General features: G+C 39.4%; 1 protein-coding gene across 1 annotated transcript in view; it reads left to right on the top strand.

Annotated features, from left to right (window-relative positions):
* The window catches only part of shcbp1 (SHC SH2-domain binding protein 1), a 29025-nt gene that overhangs the window by 3681 nt on the left and 6708 nt on the right, over window positions 1–18636 (top strand). The window contains exons 2-7 of the mRNA XM_061919218.1: window positions 5602–5850; window positions 6104–6219; window positions 9207–9415; window positions 9521–9616; window positions 12754–12984; window positions 16313–16490. Coding sequence (XP_061775202.1) covers window positions 5602–5850; window positions 6104–6219; window positions 9207–9415; window positions 9521–9616; window positions 12754–12984; window positions 16313–16490 — 1079 coding nt within the window. The remainder of the gene's footprint in view (window positions 1–5601; window positions 5851–6103; window positions 6220–9206; window positions 9416–9520; window positions 9617–12753; window positions 12985–16312; window positions 16491–18636) is intronic.

Here is an 18636-nt window from a genome sequence, read left to right on the forward strand (position 1 = left end):
TTGGGAGCAGCAGTGGCGAAAGCTCTGTCACCTCTCAGCTTCAGCCTTGTGTCAGGGACCGTCAGTAGCAGCTGATCGGCTGATCTTAGGGATCGGGTGGGGCAGTAAGGCTGAAGGAGGTCGGAGAGATATGGTGGCGCGAGGTGGTTTAGACATTTAAAAACAAATAGAAGTTTAAAATTGATCCGATAACGCACATGGAGCAAGTGAAGGGATGCTAATATAGGGGTGATGTGCTCACGTCTGCAGGTCTGTGTTAGCAGACAAGCAGCAGAGTTCTGCACGAGCTGCAGGCGGGCGAGGGAGGCCTGGCTAATGCCTACCTACAGGGCATTGCAGTAGTCTAAACCATTCCAGATAAAGGCGTGAATTAATTTCTCAAGATCATGTCCTGACAGAAGCGGTTTCACTTTCGCTATTTGGCGTAATTGATAAAAGCTTTTTGGGCTTCACGGTGGCAGAGGGGCTAGTGCGTCTGCCTCACAATACGAAGTTCCTGCAGTCCTGGGTTCAAATCCAGGCTCGGGATCTTTCTGTGTGGAGTTTGCATGTTCTCCCCGTGAATGCGTGGGTTCCCTCCGGGTACTCCGGCTTCCTCCCCCCTCCAAAGACATGCACCTGGGGATAGGTTGATTGGCAACACTAAATTGGCCCTAGTGTGTGAATGTGAATGTGAGTGTTGTCTGTCTATCTGTGTTGGCCCTGCGATGAGGTGGCGACTTGTCCAGGGCGTACCCTGCCTCCCGCCCGATTGTAGCTGAGATAGGCGCCAGCGCCCCCCGCGACCCCAAAAGGGAATAAGCGGTAGAAAATGGATGGATGGATAAAAGCTTTTTTGAACGACGCTGCTGATTTGTTTATCGAATTTAAAATCCGAGTCGAACTTTACCCCCAGGTTTGTGACACAGTCGCTGAGATACGGGGTCAGAGTGGCGAGGTCAACGTTGGGGGAGGGAGAGCGACTTGGACCGAACAACATAACTTCTGTTTTGTCTTCATTTAGACTCAGGAAGTTAGCTGAAAGCCAGGCTTTGATGTCGTGCAGGCAGTCAATGAGACGTTGAACCGTGTTATTTTGTGCCATGGGAAAATAGATCTGGCAATCATCGGCATAAAAATTAAACGCAATACCATACTTCCTAAAAATAGAACCAAGGGGGAGAAAGTAAAGCGCAAATAGGATTGGGGCAAGGATTGAGCCATGGGGTACCCCGTGTGGTAGAGGAGCAGTGGAAGACATAAAACTGTCTATTTTTACACAAAAACTCCTGTCGGCTAGGTACGACCGGAACCAGTAATTAGAGGACATACACCATTATTAGAAGGAAATACACACAATCAACATGATTATAGGACATACACACAATAAACATTATTATCCAATCCAATCCACTTTATTTATATAGCACAATTAAACTACAAAATGTTTCCAAAGTGCTGCACAACAATATTAAAAACAACATTCAAATACTATCCTGAGCTCCACTAATGACTGAATAAAACAAAAAATAGAAATCAATACGTATAAAACCAATAAAAAAACAATATAAAATAAATATGATTAAAAACAATTTTAAGGGTGAAACCAATTAAAACAGTGAATAGAAATCAAAATGTTAAAAAACAGAGGGCAACAGAGGACCACACAATTCACGTAGTGTTAAAAGCCAGAGAATAAAAATGGGTCTTAAGACGAGACTTAAAACACTCCACTGTGGGAGCAGTTGGAATATGGAGGGGCAGAGTGTTCCGGAGCTTAGGGCTGACCACAGAGAAGGCCCTGTCTCCCCTAGTTTTAAGTCTGGTCTTGGGCACCACGAGCTGTAGCTGGCTCTCGGACCTCAGGGTGCGCGCGGGATTGAAAGCTTGGATGAGGTCCGAGATATAATGAGGTGCCAGTCCATGTACAGCTTTAAAAACAAAGAGCAAGGTTTTAAAATCAATTCTAAAACGAACAGGGAGTCAGTGCAAACTCTCAAGGATTGGGGTTATATGCTGGCGTTTCCTGGCCCCTGTTAAAAGTCGTGCTGTCGCGTTCTGGACTAACTGCAACCGGGAGAGTTTTTTGGGCAATGCCAGCATAAAGTGCATTGCAGTAGTCCAGGCGACTTGAAATAAAAGCATGCACGACTTGTTCATAAAGGTGCTAAGAGAAAAGCCCTGCCTCTACCGGAAGTCGCAGACGATGACGTCACATGTGTGAGGGCTTCTCACATATTCACATTGATTTTAATGGGAGCCTCCAACAAAAAGTGCTATTCGGACCGAGAAAACGACAATTTCCCCATAAATTTGAGCAAGGATGAAAGATACTTGTTTGAGGATATTGATAGCGACAGACTAGAAAAAAAAAATAAGTAAAAAAAACTAAACGCGATTGCATTGGGACGGATTCCGATGTTTTTTAGAGACATTTACTAGGATAATTCTGGGAAATCCGTTATCTTTCTATTGTGTTGCTAGTGTTTTTTTGAGTTAAATAGTACCTGATAGTCGGAAGTGTACGTGTCTTGACGCCAATGTCTCAGGGGAGTCGACGGCAGCTTTATGGACGGCACAAGCTCAGCTTTTCTCCGGTAAGAAGCGACTTTTTACCACAATTTTCTCACCGAAACCTGCTGGTTGACATTCGGTCGGGATCCATGTTTGCTTGACCGCGCTCTGATCCATAGTAAAGTTTCACCTCCAGGAATTTTAAACAAGGAATCACCGTGTGTTTGTGTGGCTAAAGGCTAAAGCTTCCCAACTCCATCTTTCTACTGTGACTACTCCAATATTAATTAAACAAATTGCAAAAGATTCAGCAACACAGATGTCCAAAATACTGTGTAATTATGCCGTTAAAGCAGACAACTTTTAGCTGTGTGTGTATGCGCAGCGCTCATACGTCCTAAAAACCTGTGACGTCTTGCATACACGTCATCATTACACAACGTTTCCAAGACGTAACTCCCGGGAAATTTAAAATTGTCATTTAGTAAACTAAAAACGCTGTATTGGCATGTGTTGCAATGTTAATATTTCATCATTGATATATAAACTATCAGACTGCGTGGTGGGTAGTAGTGGGTTTCAGTAGGCCTTTAATGTTAGTGCGGTCCGTGAGTTTTATATGAATGCACCTTGACAGCATCACACTTGCCAACCATGCAAATCTATCCGGGAGACTACCGAATTTCATAATAACTATTCTCTCGAATATCTGCTTATTTTACCTAGATAATGATAATATGGGCGTGGAATCGTGGCACTGCCCATAGCGCCCTCTATAGCCTCTACAACCAGCTTGACAGTCCAGTCACATGTTGTATGTGGCTTCTGCAGATTCACGTTTGTGACTGCAAGGCATACTTGTTCAACAGCCATACAGGTCACACTGAGGGTTGTTATATAAACAACTTTAACACTCTTACTAATATGCGCCACACTGTGAACCCACACCAAACAAGAATGAAAAACACATTTCGGGAGAACATCCTAACCGTAAGACAACATAAACACAACAGAAAAAATACCCAGAATCCCATGTATCCCTAACTATTTCGTGCTACATTATACACCCCGCTACCACCAACCCCTCGCCCTTCTGTCCGTCAGGTGGGATGGGTGGAGGGGGCACTACAATAGTTTAAAACAAAGTGCACTTTTGTGCATGATGTCACACAAGATATTTCAATAACTGTCAAAAATGATCTGCATAATAGGAAATCAAACACTGTTTGTCCTTCGCTATGTGGTAGGTTACTGTGGACATTATCTCTTTTTGTTGTTGACTATTTTTTCATACGGTGTTGATCTGGAAATGTTTGCCTCAGCATATTGATGGTGCGGGCGTGTGGCACCGAATGGAGATGTTGACATGCGGAGTAATCACTCTTCATTCTCTAGCAGGTGACTTCAAATTATGCTACATATTAGCAGTAATGCTACTTTTTGTAGCAACGCTTTTTCCCCACACTGGACAAATTTCGGTTGTCTGTTCGACCTATTCCCACTTGAAGCCAAACCACCGCCAGACGACGGACCCCCTGCTGTTTTTCTTGGGAATTAATTATTCCTTCATTTGTTACCAGTTTCGCACCTTCTTTCTCTCGTATTACCACTCGCACGGCTCCGCTAGCAGCACAGCTAACGTTACCCGTGCTGCTACCTCTCTGCTCCGCGAGGGCGTATACGTATGTGACGTATGTAAGAATGTGCGCTTGCTGTCTGTGAGAAGGACAGACAACAAAAAGTGAGGAGAGCCTGTAGTGTAATGGTAGCAACTAAAAGCAACAGCGTGAGAATGTGTACTCGAATATCATGATATAGTCATTTTCTATATCGCACAGAGACAAACCCGCGATGTATCGAGTATCAATATATCGTCCAGCCCTAGTTCTTGGTTGACTCTTAATCATCCTGACCGAATTTCTCTCAACAGCAGGTGATAGCTTGCATTTTCTTCCTGATTGTGGCAGTGACAAAACTGTGCCATGCACTTTATACTTACGAACATTTGTCTGCACAGTTGCTCTTGGGACCTGAAGCTGTTTTGAAACAACTGCAAGTGACTTTCCTGACTTGTTCAAGTCAATGATTAGTTTTTTCAGATCTGTGCTGAGTTCCTTTGACTTTTCCATTGTCGCGTTCGTAACAGAGTCTAATGACTGCATCACATGAACCCTATTTAAATGTGCTCAGAGAAGTCAACAGGTGTCGTCAATCATAATCACTCACATGAAGTTAAGAGGGCATGCCATGAAGCTAACTTGATTTGATTGTAACTTTTCTACATCACCAAAATTGATCATCTAAGTTGCTGTATGTGTACTTTTGACTTAGGAGATTTGGTCACATTTTCAGTAGACCCATAATAAGTTCATAAAAGAACCAAACTTCATGATTTTTTTGTGTGACCAACAAGTATGTGCTCCAATCACTCTATCACAAAAAAATAAGCGTTTTAGAAATTATTGGAAACTCCAGACAGCCATGACATTATGTGCTTCATAAGTGTATGTCAAATGTTGACCACGACTGTATATATACCTAGAAACATTGTGTAGTTAGAATCTTCTATATATCAAATACTCACTCAATAATTGACAAACCATTCCAATTATTTGAAAGTGGAGTTTTTGCATACAAAGAACTACATTAGGAAGTTCCAGAATACCGTATTTCCTTGAATTGCCGCAGTGTATATAGTATGCGCCTGCCTTGAATTACTGCCGGGTCAAACTCGCTTCCCAAAATAATTAGTGCATGCCTGGTCAAACTTGTGACGTCACGAGTGACACTTCCCCTGTCATCCTTTTCAAAATGGAGGAGGCTGATTTCAATACCGGTAATTTGAAATCGCATAAAGGGCAGAAGATTAAGAGCTATTCAGTGGGATTTAAGGTCCAAGCTTACATCACACTCAAATTTTTACTGCATACCTTTGGTAAGTGCCGGAGTGTGAAGAGGTTTTAAAATAATGATCGCATGCTTACTTTTACCGCATGCCTTTGGTAAGCGCAGGAGTGAGAAAAGTTTTTAAATTAATTAGCGCCCCGGCGGCAATTCAAGGAAATACGGTATGTCGAAACTTGTGGCTGATTTGTTTCTATTGCACAGTGCTGTTCCAAAATGACGCGGCTGGAAGTGACGATGCGGCTGGATGTGACGATGTGGCTGGAAGCGGCGACGACGACGACAGCGGCGACGACGACAGCGGCACACACCACTTTGACACGGCGCCGACGGGGACGCAGCTTCAGCGATGCGAGCGCGGCGCCGGAAGCGATTCCGGTCTCCCTGACACTTTTCAGACGGGCCGTCTGCTGTTTTATGAGCGGTTCAAGGCGTACCAGGACTACATCCTCGGTAAGAGCGCCGCCCGCTGGACTTGCAAACACACTGCATGCGATGGGAAAACATGCCTTTGGTTCTTACCACGGGTGTCCAGGCCTTTATATATTTTTCATTTACAAAACTAGGACAATGTAATGACTCTTTTTACCCTCCAGGGCTCCACTGAATTTTGGTCTCGGGGACCCAAAATAGTCTCAGTCATGAAAATGAAAAAAATAAGTCATGCTCATTTTACCAAGTAACGTTCATGTTCTTCCATGATCAGGTGACTGCAAGCCCTCCGAGGTCAAGGCCTTCACGGCGGATTACTTGACCAAGGTCATGCAACCATCCGGGTGGCGAGCCGTGTGGTCTGCGGACTTCTTTAATGTCCTGGTGGAGGTGAGACGGCTCCTATACCCCACACCATTTTGTAAAGAAAAAAAATATTTTTATCTCAAAAATAGTCATTTTTACATGATATACATATTGTATACTGCAATTGCAATCATTTATAGTCTAACTATTTGGCTTTTTGCAGACGGACTCAAAGTTTTTGTCCAGACTTTTTCCACCAATAGTCGCATACTGAACAGTCAAAGCCTGCAGGGGCCATTTTGCTATAAACAGAAATTATGTATATTTAAAGGTCGAACTTTATGGTTCGTGTACGATAGTATCAGTCCGATATTGGGGTGTAACGGTACAGAAAAATTTCGGTTCGGTACGTACCTCGGTTTAGAGGTCACGGTTCGGTTAATTTTCGGTGCAGGAAGAAAACAACAAAATATAAATTTTTGGGTTATTTATTTACCAAATTTGTAAACAATGGCTTTATCCTTTTAACATTAGAAACACTATAATCATTCTGCCCACGTTAATCCACATTAAACTGCCTCAAGTTGTTGCTAAAATTAAATAAAATGAGGTGGCGACTTGTCCAGGGTGTACACCGCCTTCCGCCCGATTGTAGCTGAGATAGGCGCCAGCGCCCCCCGCGACCCCGAAAGGGAATAAGCGGTAGAAAATGGATGGATGGATGGATGGACAAAACTTTTCTTCTACATATAAAAAGTGCAACATTAAACAGTTTCAAGTCAACTCATCATGCTTAATTTATTACAGCATATCGGAAGTCTGTAGTTTTTCCTTGCTCTTCTGTGGGCTCTGAACCGAGGATGTCGTTGTGGCTTGTGCAGCCCTTTGAGACACTTGTGATTTAAGGCTATACAAATAAACTTTGATTGATTGATGATTGATATCATGACCAAAATGATTGTGGTGTTGTTGAATGTGCTCAGAAAGTACTTTTAACAAAGTTGTCTTTTTTAATAACTACAATAAATAGATACCGGTACACAATATACGTTTTTGGCAGGGGAAACATCAAATATTGTTCTGGCTTCATATGAACTAAAAAAAAATGTTTATTTGTGTGTTTAAATATGTTTTTTATTTTAAATGGTTATGGGTGATCAGTCGTTTCACTCCCGGTTTATGTGACGCGGACACGTTTGTTACTGGATACAATCTGAATACGCTGCTGCCTTGGAGACGTTGTATTTTATATGAATTGATATTTGTTCATAATGACGGATGTTAGAACCCTTCCGGCTAGTGTGATATTGTGTGCTCAGCTGTTGTCAACTTGTTATTTTGCTCAATATCAATATATCGGTACACCCCTAGTTATTACCAAAATTTAAGCTCCTTTTTTAATTTATTTTTATTTACTACATTATGTCTTTTTACGCCTTTTTCTCGCATTTTTACATTTTGTTTGATTTGATTTCAACAATATACCTGGGGCCAGCAAAAACCTCTGTTGTTTAGGGCATAAAATGGAATATTTGATCATGTGAAGTAATTGGAGCTGTCACGCCAAATTTCTTCCCCTACAAATTCTTTCCCCCCGGAAGCCCCTCCAATGCCTGAAGGACCCCAATAAGAGCGGAACAATACCAAGTTATATGACTCTTAAGGGTTACAGCTGCAAAATTAGCGAAGCAAAAATAGATTGAAAGGTTAGCATGCTGGAATGCTAATATTTTTTCCTCACCGTTATTTTTCACCAATGACAATCAAGCCAATTATAATGCTTTTAAAACAGGCAGCTGTGTCGGCTGCTTTAAGCTCCTTCCACCCTCATTGGGGTCCTTCAAGCATTAACGCCAAATGTCTTCCGGGGGGAAGGTTTTTGGCGTGACAGAGCCTTCTATAGGTCAATAATTCATGATTTTAAAAAAAATCCCTTAAACTCTTGGGTACTGATTTTTAGCACTGATCAAGGTGTTAAAAAAGATCATACTTTTTTCTTTTTTTTACTTTCAATTTAAACTCTCTAGATCAGGGGTATCCAAACTTTTTCCACTTTTTCCCACACAGAAAAATAAAATCATTCACGGGGCATTTTTTTATTTTTCATTTTGAAAACCAAGACAATATCAATATTATTTTTTTACCTTTAGGCCTCTTTCAAGTTTGGTCGCAGGGACCCAGAAGGGTTTCAGTCATAAAAATGTTTTAACATTTTTTTTACGCTTAAAATGTCCTGAACAACTTCTGGTGCATCTGCAGATACAAAGTTTTTTTATTTTTATGTTTTATTGCAAAAAAAAAACACAAAATATGCAATATTTTACCCAATATTTTAAAAGTGGAATATTTGAATATTTGTGAAGTAATTGGAGCCTCCTATACAGGTCAATAATTCATGATTTAAAAAAAAAATCCCTGAACTCTTGGGTACACATTTTTAACACTCATCAAGGTGTTAAAAATAAGTCATACTTTTTTCTTTTTTTTTACTCTCAATTTAAACTGTAGATCAGGGGTTTCCAAACTTTTTCCACTGATGGCCGCACACTGAAAAATAAAACATTCACGGGGCATTTTGATATTTTTCATTTTGAAAACCAAGACAATGTCAATATTATTTTTTTTTTACATTTAGGCCTCCTTCAAGTTTGGTCGTGGGGACCCAGAAGGGTTTCAGTCATAAAAAATGTTTTTTAATTTTTTTTTTCATTTAACGATTAAAATGTCCTGAACAACTTCTGGTGCAGCTGCAGATATAACGTTTTTTAATTGTTATGTTTTATTTAAAAAAAAACACAAAATATGCAATATTTTACCCAATATTTTAAAAGTGGAATATTTGAATATTTGTGAAGTAATTGGAGCCTTCTATACAGGTCAATATTTTTTTTTTATATAATTAAAAAAAATTCCACTAAAACTCTTGGGTATCCAAACGGGTCCCACTCATAAAGGTGTTAAAAATAAGTCGTACATTTTCCTATTTCAAACTTTTGTTAGAGAATGAAGATTCCTGCTGTCCTTCTCTCATAACGTGTGGTTCCAGAGCTAACGGGATGCCACCCTCCCAGGTTGACGACGTGGACTTCAGTGACCTCAAGGCTTGCGTGAAGCTGGTTCTTCCTCTCCAGTGTGCGGCTCAAGGATGCGACATCAACGAGGAAACCATGAGCACTCTGCTGGAGGCCACTCGGCACAAGGTGCCCCTAAAGGACCTGCAGGTGGTGTACGATGAGTCCGGGGACTATGACCAGACCGCCCTCGGACTTGAGCACCTCAGGTATGGTTCTATACCTCTTTTTTGGGATCAAATCTCTCTGGGGATTGTTTTGAGTTCACAGCCAAGGGCAATAATGGTGGTGTTCTGTCTACACTGTTCTTTCAGGTTCTTCTACACCCATGTCTGGAGGCTATGGGATGAAGAAGATGGGGACGATGATTTTGACTATTTTGTCCGATGTGTTGAGCCTCGTCTGAGACTGTGAGTGCTCCTTGTATGAAACTGTTTCTCACAGCTGGGTGCTTCCAGAAGTAATAATCCTATTCCTGCCAAGTAGGATTATTATTAATGCATGCAATAGTTGCATGTATATTATTATTAATACATGCTGTATTTGCATGTAGATTATAATTAATACATGCGGTATTTGCAAGTATATTATTATTGATGACAGCATTTTTTGCATGTAGGTTATTATTAATACATGCAGTAGTTGCAAATAAATTATTATTGATACATGCGGTATTTGCATGCTGATTATTATTAATAATTGCAATATATGCATGTATGAAGTATTATTATTAATACATGCAATATTTGCATGTAGATTATTTTTAATACGTGCAATATTTGCATGTAGATTATTATTAATACATGCAGTATTTGCATGTAGATTATTATTAATACATCCAATATTTGCATGTAGATTATTATCAATACATGCAATATTTGCATGTAAATTATTATTAATACATGCAGTACTTTCATGTAGATTATTATTAATACACACAGTATTAGCATGTAGATTATTATTAATACATGCAGCATTTGCATGTAGATTATTATCAATACATGCAACATTTGCATGTAGATTATTATTAATACATCCAATTTTTGCATAAAGATTATTATTAAAAAATTCAATATTTGCATGTACATTATTATTATTACATGGAATATTTGCATGCAGATTATTTTTAAGACTTGCAACATTTGCATGTAGATTATTAATAGGTGCAATATTTGACTGTAAATTATTAATAATACGTGCAGTATTTGCATATAGATTATTATTAATCCATGCAATATTTGCATGTAGATTATTATTGATGAATGCAATATTTGCATGTAAATTATTAATAATACATGCAATATTTCCATGTAGATAATTTTTGATAAATGCAATATTTGCATGTAAATTATTGATAAATGCAATATTTGCATGTAAATTATTATCAATAAATAACATATTTGCATGTAGATTATTATTAATACATGCAATATTAAAGTGTAGATTATTATTAATAGATGCAGTATTTGCATGTAGATTATTATTATTACATGCAATATTTGCATGTAGATTATGATTAATACATCCAATATTTGCATGTAGATTAGTTTTTTGGGGGCAAGAACACAAATTATACAATATTTTCCCCAAATTTTTTTAAGTGGAAGATTTTGGGTTAAAATAATTGGCGCCTTAAATAGGTCAATAAATCATTATGAAAAAAAAATCCTACTATAACTCTTGGGGACTAAAAAGGGTCCCACTCATAAGTGTTAAAAATATATATATTTTTAAAAAATCTTTCATCGCTTAGAACTCTGGGGCAGGGATGTCCAAACTTTTTTCAGGGAGGGCTGTAGACTGAAAAATGCAATAATTTTTCTGGGCCCTTTTGATATTTTTCATTTTCAAAACCAACATTTTATAGATTTTTTCACCATTTAGGCTTCCCTTCAAGATTGATCCCGGGGACCCAGAAGGGTCTGATGTTTTATGCCCAATATGTTTAACGCTTAAATCTCAAGATGAACTCATGTCAGTCGATCTAAAGTTACCAAAACTATTTTTTCATTTTGGGAACCAGCGTTCTCTACAGTAGACATGTGATTTTTGGTCTATTTATTTTGTCAGTGTTATAGGAGCATTTTGCTGTTTTTAAGGAGCATCAAAGCCAGTCAAAGATTATCTCAATCTAGGGTTTTTGCACAGTTTATTTTTAATTTAACTTGTCCAAATGAGAAAAAAGAGGGCCTAAATTGGAGCCTTGAGGAACACCACTACTATAATAAATAAGTTGAATTAATGACTTGCTGCATCTGAAGTAAAGAAGCTACAGTAACACCTTAGTTACATTAATCACGTTACAAAAACACGTGTAACCGTCAAAAAGGAGAGGAATTAAAGTGGAGCCTTGAGGAACGCTTGAGTTATGTAAATCACAAGTTAGGACCCCCGTGTTCTATTTTTTTCTAGCAAGGTTCAAATGTCAACGTAACCTAGATAGCAACAAAAAAAAAAAGCATTGAAAGTGCTTGTTATGATTAACATTGAAACAATGTTGATTTTTCAACAAATTCTGACAATGACTCAATGTTGATTCAACTATATTGTCAACATTGAAATAACATTGATTTAACTACGGTACATTTTTCATATATAATCACAAGACTACTTCATCTCTACAGAACTGTTTCATGAGGGGTTCCCTCAATCATCAGGAGATTTTTATGGAAGCATTCACATACAATCGTTTTTATAGGGCACAGAGTGGGTGGGTACAGGCAGGCGTAGGGTGTGGTGATTGGCTCATGTGTTACCTAGGAGGTGTTTCCGTATGTGGCGGCATGTTGAAATGATTTCACTGCGCTTGTTGAGGGATGACAGGTCTGGATGATATATAATAAACACTTTCTCTTTCAAGCGTAGGTTGCATTTTTTATTACCACTGTTGTAAGGTGTGCTGGATGCAAGAATTTGCCATGTTATTGAATATTCAACATTATTGTCTTTGAGGTTCCAAATGTGCTTGCTGAGTTCTGTAGAATTCCGCAAAGTCTGGTTTCTAAAGGAGGCTTTGTGATTATTCCATCTGGTTTTAAACGCTCCTTCGGTTAATCCTACGTACGTGTCGGATGTGTTAATGTCGTTGCGTGTTATAGGTAACCTCTTTACCCTATAACTCTGTGCCCTATACAAACCATTGTATGTGAATGCTTCCATTAAAATCCCCTGATGATTGAGGGAACCCCTCATGAAACAGTTCTGTAGAGATGAAGTAGTCTTGTGATTTTTCCCACACCTACATATATATATATATATATATATATATATATATATATATATATATGCACAACATAATACATTAAAACAATCAAGGATCTGCCAATATACAACACAAGAATTTTAGTGTTTTTAGGAACTGGCTGCAAAAATATTTTTCCCCCAACTTTTGAACTAAACCTGGGGCCCAATATGGTGTCATTCGGCCCCACCCCGGGCTGCCAGTTGAAAGGGTAAATAAAGTAGATTATGCTTCAAGAGAATCTGCTAGTGTACATGAAACGTACAAATATTTGTCAATCTTATTTTCTCTTTTGTCTCGTCGCAGTCACTATGACATCTTGGAGGAGAGAGTCCCGGCAGGTCTTGTGTCGGAGTACAAGATGTTGCTGAAGAAGTGTGAGCGCTGCTTCCAGGAGTTTTCAGTGCTGCGCGGCAGCCTCGGCGGCGATTCTGACTCGGAGCTGGATAATGTGTCCATGGTGGAGGGCCTGAAGCTCTATGACACGGTGGAAACCTTCAAACGCAAGTTGAAGATCATTGAGAACCCATTGTTAAGGTAAGTCACCGCTCTCCAAAGTCCTTAAAAGATGAACTGCACTTATTTTGGAATTTTGCCCATTGTTCCCAATCTTTATGAGAGAGAAGAATACACGTCTTTTTTGGGGGGGATTTTAAAAAAACAACAACTTCAAAACCCTCCATTACTTTTTTATGAAGTACAAATAATGTCAAAATGATACTCAAATGGGAGATAATAACCGTTAAAAGTACCATGTTTTCCGGACCATAGGGCGCACCAAATTAAAAGGCGTTCTGCCAATGAGCGGGTTTAGTCAGGTCTATTTTCATACAAAAGGCACACCAGATTACAGGGGGCATTAAAGAGGTCATAATATTTTATTTTTTATTTTAAATGTAAAACACCTCCTTGTGGTCTACATAACATGTGATGGTGGTTCTTTGGTCAAAATGTTGCATGGATTATGTTTTACAGATCATCTTCAAAGCGCTTTCTGACAGTCGCCTCAAGATGCGCCGTTTTGTGGGCAGTCTTGATTACGTGGCTCACCTTCGACAACATCTTCTCCCTGTCATCTTTGTCAAAGCGGTGTAGCGTGCAAGGACAGGAGTGGAAGAAGTGTCAAAACATGGAGCTAACTGTTTTAATGACATTCAGACTTTAGTTCAATTAATAACGAAGCAGCATCTCCTCAACAACACCGCAATAGTGTCCCATGAAAAATACGTCCAACCGGGACTCTAGTAACTAAAGTTCCTTTGGTGAATAATGTAAACTCACTACACTGGTATGTTTTAGCGCTTTTATGGCGAGCTTACTGACAGATTTAGAATAGAATAGAGTTTTATTGTCATTATTGCAATGAACAGGTTCAAAGAACAACGAAATTGGAGCAGCTCCTCCTAAGGTGCATATACAATATTTAAGTAATCAATCAATGTTTACTTATATAGCCCTAAATCACTAGTGTCTCAAAGGGCTGCACAAACCACTACGACATCCTCGGTAGGCCCACATAATGGCAAGGAAAACTCACACCCAGTGGGACGTCGGTGACAATGATGACTATGAGAACCTTGGAGAGGAGGAAAGCAATGGATGTCGAGCGGGTCTAACATGATACCGTGAAAGTTCAATCCATAATGGATCCAACACAGTCGCGAGAGTCCAGTCCAAAGCGGATCCAACACAGCGGCGAGAGTCCCGTTCACAGCGGAGCCAGCAGGAAACCATTCCAAGCGGAGGCGGATCAGCAGCACAGAGATGTCCCCAGCCGATACACAGGCAAGCAGTACATGGCCACCAGATCGGACCGGACCCCCTCCACAAGGGAGAGTGGGACATAGGAGAAAAAGAAAAGAAACGGCAGATCAACTGGTCTAAAAAGGGAGTCTATTTAAAGGCTAGAGTAAGAACTTTAAAGGGAGTCTATTTAAAGGCTAGAGTAAGAACTTTACACTTTATATTACCAATGGCAACAGTAGAGGATAGTGTCCCATAACAAGTAGAGGAAAAGCAGGTGCTTATCCACTACGCTGTTGTCACAAACTTCAAAGGCGGACCCGCTCAAATTTTCAGGACTTATGCAGATCAGCAGGTAGTAGAAGGTAATAAAAGTTGCTTTTGCATAATATTGCAAAACAAAACGCCAGATAATATAGTTTACCTTATGCACACACCATAATAATACAATAATCAAGCGGTGCGGCTTCATAGTTTACCAAAGTCGTACTAAAATTTTTATGATATAGGATTTTTACGCACCGTGTGTAATGTTCTATATTTTCAATGAAACATATGGAATTTTTGTGTTATTTACTTGAGTCATATTGCAGTCTACACATATCTCTTATTTGTGACTGCCATCTACTTGTCACACTTATCAGTTTACCATGTACCAAATAAAATAGCTTCGAGGTCAGTAAGCACTACCAAAATTATTCCATACTAGAGATGTCCGATAATGGCTTTTTTGATGATATCCCGATATTGTCCCACTCTTAATTACCAATTCCGATATCAACCGATACCGATAAATACAGTCTTGGAATTAAAACATTATTATGCCTAATTTTGCTCTGATGCCCCGCTGGATGCATTAAACAATGTATTAAGGTTTTCCAAAATAAATCAACTCAAGTTATGAAAAAAATGCCAACATGGCACTGCCATATTTATTATTGAAGTCACAAAGTGCATTATTTTTTTAACATGCCTCAAAACAGCAGCTTGGAATTTGGGACATGCTCTCCCTGAAAGAGCCTGAGGAGGTTTAGGTGGGCGGGGTTGGGGAAGCGGGGGGTAGCGAGGGTGTGTATATTGTAGCGTCCTGGAAGAGTAAGTGCTGCAAGGGGTTCTGGGTATTTGTTCTGTTGTGTTTATGTTGTGCTAAGGTGCGGCTGTTCTCCCGAAATGTGTTTGTCATTCTTGTTTGGTGTGGATTCACAGTGTGGCTCATATTTGTAACAGTGTTAAAGTTGTTTATACGGCCACCTTCAGTGTGACCTGTATGGCTGTTGACCAAGTGTGCGTGGTATTCCCTTGTGTGTTTGAAAAGCCGTAGGTACTATGTGATTGGACCGGCATGCAAAGGCAGTGCCTTTAAGGTTTATTGGTGCTCTGTACTTCTCCCTACGTCCGTGTACCACTCCGTACAGCGGCGTTTTAAAAAAAGTGATACGTTTTACTCTTTGAAACCGATACCGGTAATTTTCCGATATTACATTTTAAAGCATTTATCCGCCAATGATATCGGCAGCCCGATATTATTGGAGACATATCTATTCCATACATTAGGTGCACCGGGTTATAAAGCGCACTGTCGAGTTTTGAGAAAATGAAGGGATTTTAAGTGCGCCTTATAGTCCGAAAAATACGGTATATCAAACAAACCTTTAGCAAATTGATCACTGCAAACTAGAGCAGTCTTCCACTCTGCTTCCTTGGACTGGAATGTGAACTACTTTTCTCGTCCTCTTTCATAAATCTTGCTCTCTTCCGCCCTTTTTGATGACCCCTCGAGGAACTCTGGAGAAACAAACGTTTATCCTTTTTGAGATTTCAACTATTCGTACAGCCAACAACAACACAAGCACAGGGCATTTTTTCTTGGAGAAAGGCTAAATGACGCCTCGTTCCTTATTGAGAACAGAGCTACTATAGCTTGACCACCACGCGTATCTAAAGGACAGGACGTGATGTCAAGGAATACTGCATTGCTAGCTGACTTTTGCTTGCATTTATTTATGTTTTACAACGCCTAAAAAGGGAAGAACATATGTTCTTGTCTTAGATAGGGATTTTAAATGATAGGCAAAATCAAGCCATCCATTGTTCTTATGTGATTTATTTTTTGCAAGTCCAGGTATGTGCTGGGCTACAAAGGAAACGCTCGACATCAGTTCATCCAAAGTCGTGGACAAAGGGAATCAGGCATCCATGTGGTGCATGTGGTCACGGCCTCCTGTACCACCAACCAGCTCCTCTCCCTCCTCAACGACCGACTCTTGTCTGACTTTTCTTCTGAAGACACCCAGATCCAAGTAGGTACTCGACAGCGCTGCCTTTTGTCAGGAGTGACAGTGTGAGTGCTGTCAAGTGCAGTGCTGGAAACTATATATGTCGATATGATAAGTATTGATATTTTTTATGACTTATGGAAAATAACGAGCAGGAGATTGTATATTCAGGGTATCCGCGGATCCTTAAAAAGTCTTAAATTCATGTGTCTAAAATTAAGGCCTTAAAAAGTATTACATTTATTAGAAATTCCTAAGATGGACTTAAATTCAGTACTCAATGGTCTTAAATTGTCGGGCCAGTTTTTATTTTTATTTTTCGGGGCACGTTTTTGAGTAAAAGTGAGTGATTTCAGTGTCAGTTGCGCGCATAGTCGGGTCGCTCGCAGACTCCTTCCATTCTTCCTCGCGTCCCGTCCCGCCTTTCAGTCAGCATGGGGAAATGCAAGTTTTGCAAGCGTTGGCTGGAGGACAGCCGGTTTAAAAGCTGGCTTAAGCCTGTTGCCAATCCCGAGGAGGCCAGGTGCATACTTTGTAAGAGATTTCAAACTTGGCACCATGGGAATTAGAGCGGTCGAATCGCACATGCAGTGCGGTAAGCATAAAATCGCGGCAGAGAGCCAAAAACAAACACCAGGCATCTCTCAGTTCTGCGTGGGTCCAGCGCCAACGCACCCCCAGCTAACAACAACTGCCGCTAGCAGCACTGACCTGACACGAATCTTCGGCGGGACAGCAACATTAAAATCCGAGGTGTTATGGATCTTGCACACTCTGGTGAAACATCAATCCTACACCTCAAATTGGCGATCTTTTTCGTGTGATGTTTCCTGATTCTCAGGTTGCTAATACATTTTCCTGTGGAAAGGATAAAACAGCATATATTTATTACGAGACACGGATTAGCACCTCACATCCAAAACCTGCTCTTCGACCAAGTCAACGGGTCTCGGTATGTGTTAATGAAATGTAATTTATTTTTACCCTCACCTCGGTTATGTTTTTACTGGCGTTGGTGTTGGTTTGTTTGTTTTGGATGTCAAAGTTTTTGGATCCCTCAAGATTTTTGATAAGCTGTTTGGCAGAGTGGTGCTTATCAGTTTGTTTATTAATAAACATACAAAAAGTCAACTTGACAGATTGTCATTGAGGTTGTAGTACAGTGGGATCCCCGACCATCGCATATATTTATCGATTTTTTGTTGTTTTTTTGTCTTAAATTTCATTCAAGGTGGCATTAAAAAGGTCTTAAAAAGTCTTAAATTTGACTTGCTGAAAGGGAATAAGCGGTAGAAAATGGATGGATGGATGGATGGATGAAACCTGCAGATACCCTGATATTAGATTGGAAATGTATTTTTTCTATGATTACCATGCCGATCAAGGCAGAAAAGGAAACACAAGCATGGAAAGCACTCCGATGGTTGAAACAAAATTGTAAAATCACATTGAAACACAAGATGGCGCTACCTGATTGGCTGTGGGCGTGTCACGCTCACTGATCAGTGATCACTTCCTGCGTTGCTCGGTTACCAAAGGGCTGCATGATTATGACGAAAATAATCATCGCAATTGTTTTAACTGATATTCTAATCACGATTAGTCATTCATTCGAAAACATCAGTGTTTATTGTACCACCAAAACTCAACAAGTTAAAAAAAAAAAAACCTGGATATAAATTAGTAACAAATAGACCACAACAAGTAAAATAATAATAATAGCAATACAATAGCAATATATACTATTCTGTTTCAATTATTTTTAATTCAGTTTTTTGCCTTTTACTCTTATTTTACCACCATAACGTGTGCTTTTAATGTCAAATAAACGTTTATAAAACGTTTGTTAATTAAATGCAAAAATAATCATCACAATTGTTTTGACTGATATTGTAATCACGATTAGTCACTCGTTTGAAAACATGAGTATTTATTGTACCACCAAAACTCAACTTTAAAGTATAGTTTAAAAAAAACCTGGATATAAATTAGTAACAAATAAACAACAACAAGTAAAATAATAATAACAGCAATAACAATACATTTAAATAACAATAGAAATGTATATAACAACAATTCTGTTTTTTAATGGGTTTTAATTCACATTTTTACCTTTTACACCTATTTTACCTCCATGCTGTGTGCTTTTTATGTCAAATAAAAGTTTATA

This window comes from Nerophis ophidion, linkage group LG01 (assembly GCF_033978795.1).
Source record: "Nerophis ophidion isolate RoL-2023_Sa linkage group LG01, RoL_Noph_v1.0, whole genome shotgun sequence".
Classification (NCBI taxonomy): domain Eukaryota; kingdom Metazoa; phylum Chordata; class Actinopteri; order Syngnathiformes; family Syngnathidae; genus Nerophis; species Nerophis ophidion.